At 40.4% G+C, this 6,388-nt stretch overlaps 1 protein-coding gene and 1 long non-coding RNA gene across 3 annotated transcripts; one reads left to right on the top strand and one right to left on the bottom strand.

The window, feature by feature from the left end:
* Window positions 1-279: 279 nt before the first annotated feature.
* LOC129192946 (gastrula zinc finger protein XlCGF57.1-like) lies at window positions 280-4,701 on the top strand. 2 transcript variants are annotated; one of them, XM_054797475.1, is made up of 2 exons: window positions 280-735; window positions 2,477-4,701. In XM_054797475.1, exon 2 carries the CDS (start codon window positions 2,527-2,529, stop codon window positions 3,925-3,927), a length of 1,401 nt encoding a protein of 466 aa, XP_054653450.1. In that variant the 5' UTR covers window positions 280-735; window positions 2,477-2,526; the 3' UTR covers window positions 3,928-4,701. The 2 variants fall into 2 exon arrangements, with proteins under 2 accessions (XP_054653450.1, XP_054653530.1); XM_054797555.1 differs by lacking the exon at window positions 280-735 and adding an exon at window positions 1,779-1,812.
* LOC129168543 (uncharacterized) lies at window positions 4,140-6,388 on the bottom strand. The gene is made up of 3 exons (XR_008566277.1): window positions 6,174-6,388; window positions 5,670-5,815; window positions 4,140-5,040 (listed from the first exon to the last, which is right to left on the bottom strand). It is a non-coding gene; the product is annotated as an uncharacterized LOC129168543 (long non-coding RNA).

Genomic DNA, 6,388 nt, shown 5'->3' with positions numbered 1-6,388 from the left:
TTTCACATCGTTTTGTATATGTTTGTATATAAACATGGCTATGTAACTTGCAATTTAACAGATACTGTAATCGATTTCAAAAGCAGGCAAAAAGGTGTCTTAAATTATATACTCACATTTTGTAAAACTGTCATGAAAAAAAGGCTTGTGTCCCCAAATGACTAAATACGCCTTTGTTTGTGTAGCATATAAACCGTTCATGAAATAAAAAAAATCGTCATATAGTAAGTGACGTTCCTGGAGACGTTGTATGGCGCATGCGCACACAGGCCGCCAGTTTTGGAATTCGGTACACTTTTTCCGGGTAGTCTACGGAGAAAAACACAATTGACATTTGTTACAACTATATAATGTGACGCAGAGATTAATTGACAACGAGAGACAGTTTTATTCATGTCAGGATAAACTCGTGAACTCGGTGAACTTTGAAGCTCCTCAGGCTAGCTTAGCTTGCTAGCTGCTAACAAAGAGACAGGGAAGTTATCAACACATCGCTAAGCGGAGGTCGAGCGTGAGTGTAAAGTGTCGTGATTGTGTGAAAGCGTGTGAAGCACAAATACTGAGAGCGTTGGTGAATCAGCGACTAACTGCGGCTGTTGATGAAATATTGTATGTAGTGTAAGAAAGAACGATAGCAGAGTACGAGGAGGAACTTGGTCGAACAAAAGAACCAGCGACAACGTTAACTACTGGACGCTGTTTTCAATAAAACTCAGGTTGTGTTACACAAAGCAGGTTAGTTTCATTCTTAATCTCGCATCTCTCATTCTTTCTTTTGTAAACTATATGTTCGTTAACACTACTCATAAAAAGCTTAGCTTTGCTACGTGAGACCGCACGTAGCAAAGCTTTTTATGAGTAGTTTTCTTCACGAACTAAACAGCCATAATCGATTTCAAGGGTTGTCACTGTCGGATCCATACTCGCTTGACGATATCGATTTTTTTTCAATTGTCTTGTGTCTATATTCACAAATATGTGTGTTGTTATTATTTGTTACATTGTGGTCTATATGTATTGTTAAATTGTATCAGATTGATACCAAAATGTGCAGTATCGCCCACAGCAACACTAAAATACCGTTGCGTTGCCCATTCATTTTCTATGCCGCTTATCCTAATTAGGGTCGCGGGGGTTTGCTGGAGCCTATCCCAGCTGACTCAGGTACACCCTGGACTGGTCGCCAGCCAATCGCAGGGCATATATAAATATTAATGTGTATATGACAAACAATCATTCACGCTCACATTCATACCTATGGACAATTTAGAGTCGCCAATTAACCTAACATGCATGTTTTCGGAATGTGGGAGGAAACCGGAGTACCCGGAGAAAATCCACACACGCACGGGGAGAACATGCAAACTCCACACAGATGCTCAAGCAGAGATTCGAACCCAGCACATGCTAACATGCTAACCACTCGGCCACCCTTGCAGCCCATTGCATTGTCGTTAAAGGAAGTCCAGTACAATTACATGGCTCCCATAAATACATAAAATTAATTTGTTGTATGTTTAACAACATGAAAATGGGGAAAACAGACAGACTTGGCTTGACTTCAACACAGTTTGTTTATTATAAGACGGCGGCCATTTTGAACAGAGTGAAATATACTGTATATCATTACGCACAGGGTCAGGGACAGTTAGTTGTATTAGCTCTGAATATGCAGGACGACGATGCTGGTTAACGTTTTAGCAGATAGGTTGCCATGGTAAATTACAGTATGATGTGATGCTAACCTGTTTTGTCACAGCTTAAAGGAATTCAAGACTTTTTGGAATTTTGCCCATCATCGACAATCCTTATGTGAGACACGAACACATGTTTTTCTCTTTTCTGAACTTTCTAAATATATAAAAACAGATACAAAGAGACAGCTCAGCCTATGCCGCTTACAAAGACCGCTATTAAAACACCTTCAAAAACCTCCAACAAGGTTTTATGTACATGCTGTGACCAACTAGTATCAGGGACATTCAGGATAACATGTAATACTTACAGTATTTTGGTACTTTTATTTTGGTACTTTTAAGCATTAAGCAAGAGGAACTTCTTTCCTCGGCGCATTGATTTCACATAGCAGTATAGAAACAAACGCCGACAACTAGGTTAACTTTTCCAAACTCAAACACAAAAACAAAGCAGCAGTGGCGGCAGCTCCAATATGTAGCGTTACCTTTTGGTAGTGGCCTGAGGGCACTGTGTGTGCTGCGCTGACGGGTGCGGGTGAGTGTGTGGTGAAGCTTTTGAAGCTTGGTATGGCAAGGTGTCAATACACCAGTAACGTAGTTCGATTGGCATAACAATGTTAATAATAATAATAACAATGTCGCTGCAGCTTGGTTATTATGCACATCACATGATATGTAAATGGAGCGTTGTTGGCGCATTTTGGAGATTTTGAGGACGATGCCTCACATGGAACAGCAAAGTTTTCTAAACCATGTTTTTGTCTTCTTGTGTCCTGCAGACATCAGTGAAGGACATCTTCCCCCTGAGCAGCAACAGTGGAACTCCAGGATGGAGCAGGAAGAGCCACAGCCCACCAACATTAAAGAGGAAGAGGAGGAGCCACATCTCCTACACATTAAACAGGAAGAGGAGGAGCCACAGCCCCCTCACATTAAAGAGGAAGAAGAGGAGCCACATCCTCCTCACATTAAAGAGGAAGAGGAGGATTACAGCATCAGTCAGGATGGAGAACATCTTGAAGGACTGGAGGAGTTCCCAGTGATTGGTGTTCCTTTGAAGAGTGAAGATGATGAAGAAAAAGGTCAAAGTGAGGAGAAGAGAGATGTGGAGCCTCAAAGCAGCAGCTCCACTCATCACATGACAACAGAAGCTGATGGAGACCACTGTGGAGGATCACAAGCAGACAACCTCTTAGCTCCACTATCAGATAGTGACGACATAACGTCACACTCTCCTGACACTGATGATGAAGACTCTGAAGCTGATATGACATGTCACACTGACAACACACGCTGGAAATGCTCTCAATGTGACAAAACTTTTGTTCACAAGAGAAGTATGAAAATGCACATGAGACATCACACAGGAAAGAAACCTTTCTCTTGCTCAGTTTGTGGTAAAAGATTCTCTCAGCAGTCAAATTTGAAAGTGCATTCAAGAATACACACTGGACAGAAACCGTTTCCTTGCACGGTCTGTGGTAAAGGTTTCTCTCAACCAAGTGATTTAAAAAGACACATAAGATTGCACACTGGAGAGAAACCTTATCCTTGCACGGTGTGTGGTAATAGATTCAATCATAAAGGTGATTTAAAGAAACACACAAGAATACACACTGGAGAGAAACCTTTTCCTTGCACGGTGTGTGGTAAAAGATTCAATCAAAAAGTGGTTTTAAAAAGACACACAAGAATTCACACTGGAGAGAAACCTTATCCTTGCACGGTGTGTGGGAAAAGATTCAATCAGGAAGGTGTTTTAAAAAGGCACACAATAATACACACTGGAGAGAAACCTTTTCTTTGCACAGTGTGCGGTAAAAGATTCAATAGAAAAGGTGATTTAATAAATCACACAAGAGTACACACTGGCGAGAAACCTTTTCCTTGCACAGTGTGTGGTAAAAGTTTCTCTAAGAAGATAACTTTGATAGGACACACAAGAAAGCACAACGGAGAGAAACCATTTCCTTGCACGGTGTGCGGTAAAAGCTTCTCTATGAAGAGGTCTTTGATAGGACACACAAGAGCGCACACTGAAGAGAAACCTTTTTTCTGCACGGCATGTGGGAAAAGATTCGACACTCAAAGTAATTTAAATAGACACGCACGAATACACACTGGAGAGAAACCTTTTTCTTGTGCAGTTTGTGGTACAAGATTCGCTCAGAACTCACATTTGAAAGTACACACAAAAACACACACTAGAGAAAAAACATGTCTTGTTTAATGTTTGGTCAGTGATTCACAACGAGTACAAACTTGACTGAACACAAAAGAATCCACACTGGAGAAAAACATTTTTGAAAGGACGCATGCAGATCAAAATCAGGGAAGTACGAACAAGCAAGACAGTATAACTCTTTAAAAAAAAGTAAAGTTGTGCAAAAGAACGACTTCTTACGTAATTAATTGACATGATGAAATGTTTGCAATGTTTGTTTCACCTATCACATTTATGAACACACTTTTCTTATTTTATACTTGACAATTGTACATTTGACCTTTAATCGTATACATGAGTTTGATTCTTGGCCAAGGTTGCGTCAGGAAGGGTATCAGGTATAAAAATCTAAAGTGTCTAGAAAAGTATGAAAACCTTTTGAAATTCCATGACTCTCTGAATAAATTTGTCGTAAAATGTGAGCTACTCTTCATCAAAGTCAAGGGTATTGACAAATATAATGCTTTTCTTCAGTATTACTAACTATATTACAATGTTTATCTGATGCTCAGGTTGGTCTCTCAAGTTATTTGTAATGGCATTGGTCAATGCTTGTGAGGTGAAACCAATCAGCTGCATCAAAAAAAAATACACATAAGTGGCAGGTAGTATATGTAAGTTCCTTATTGGCTGAAGTGCAGAGTTAATTGTTCCAGCTTGTTGTAGTTGAACAATGCCAGCTCACTGGTTTTGTTTCATCTACTTGTCTTTGTCTTTTTACGTCAGGGCTGCCCAGCTGTCCATTGATATTTGTAATAAAAAAAAAACATTATACATATATTTGAAGAGAAAACATTGTGTTTTATTAGTATCAACATTTTAGGTTTTTCTAGTTACATTACATGGCATCTCTTGTTCTATTTTTCCACTTTTGCTGGGTTTTTGTTTATTTCTGCAATGAGCCATGTTCATGATGGCCCCTGTGCCATGCACACCCATGTGTGTTTCGCCAGGAGGGAGAGGTGTGTTCAAGCCCCGTCTTTGTGGTTCTGTTGCTGGTCAGGTGTTGGGTTGTGTTGTGGAGGGGTTTTAGCAGCTTTCTAATCTGCATTGCACGGCGGTTCGTCTGCCCTCGTAGAGTTCTGAATCCCGTAGCCTATGGATTTTGCAGCTGTCAAACTAAGGTGTAAGCACATAACACAGAGTACATTTTCAACATGTGAACATCATAACCTATTAAGTCGTGAATGTCATCATTCTAAAACGTATAGTAAATGACACAATACACTAACATAGCATTATTTTGTGAAAACTTTGTACTCACGTGAAAGATTCCTTCAAAACAATCAATCAGATTTATTGCCATGCAGGTATAGTTAACACTTTGGCTGGGTTTCAACCATGTGACCGAGAGGCAGTTCGCATCACTTCCGGTGAGCAGATGGGGGCCAAGCATAAGCTGCGGCCACGTACACACCCAGTATGTTTGTGCAATAGATCAAAGTGAATAACGATGCATGTCGTTGAAATTATTTGCTCCTATTGTGAGTGTAGATGATGTGACGCATGAAGACAGAAAATAGTTGAAAACAAGGCGATGGAAAAGCAGTGAAAGTTAATCTTCAGCGTGAGACATAATGAAAAAAATGCTTTGAACATGTCTGTTGGCATTCTTACACCAAATCTGGATGAATCAGTCTGAATGAATGCATTGTTGTGTGTGACCGTGTCCTTCATCGTTTTGCTGCGCTGTTTCGCAATGCCTGAGCTCCAGAGCCAAGTTTCAGACAAATTTCACACAGTGTTACCGTGCTGGTAGAAGCCCTGAGCCCCGCCTTCTCTGTGAAGTATCGCTGGACCACCTGGTCTTCCAGGTGGCAAGTATTTCTGCATTCAGGAGTGGATTTAGTCCTTTGGGGGCCCAAGGCAAACCACATCCCTCCACATCCATGTACTGCATTGACAAAAATACATTTAAAAAACTTTTTATTTCCATTTTTACAAAACGTGAATATGTAATTTAGGCCACTTTTTTCCTGCTTTTGAAATCTGTTACAGTTATCTGTCAGAGGTGCTAGTTACATTGCCATGGTAATTTACCCCCTCCCCAAAAAGATTTGGAATATTAATGTTTGTCATCTACTAACAAGTGTGAATATGAGAAAATTCTCCTATTTCCTGAGCTAGATAAAGTCCTTAAAATCCTCCTTGGGGACTATTATTACCTAACAAGTGAATCATCTCAAGGCTTTTACTGTAATTGATAAGAACATGAAGCAACATTTAATATGGTCCAGTGCTTTAATACTCACGGGTTTGTGATGAAAAGCGTCACTCTCAGCTCCATCCCTGAAACTACTGCATTCTTCTCGGCTGTGCTACTATCAAGAGCGTCTGGCTGTCTAGTTTTGATTAAAAAAACAAACTATTCCTCTCTCGCCTTCTCCTCTTCTCCGCTCCACTGGGGTAGCTCCGCATCCGTTTTTTTCCAAACCGTGCCAAAAAGTTTGTTTCGCTCCCGTCTTCC

Source organism: Dunckerocampus dactyliophorus, chromosome 1 (assembly GCF_027744805.1).
Source record: "Dunckerocampus dactyliophorus isolate RoL2022-P2 chromosome 1, RoL_Ddac_1.1, whole genome shotgun sequence".
Classification (NCBI taxonomy): domain Eukaryota; kingdom Metazoa; phylum Chordata; class Actinopteri; order Syngnathiformes; family Syngnathidae; genus Dunckerocampus; species Dunckerocampus dactyliophorus.
This window is presented reverse-complemented; position numbering and strand designations above follow the sequence as displayed.

Excerpts from the sequence above, each read along its gene's own strand:
- LOC129192946 (XM_054797475.1), top strand. The coding sequence starts at position 2,527 with ATGGAGCAGGAAGAGCCACAGCCCACCAACATTAAAGAGGAAGAGGAG.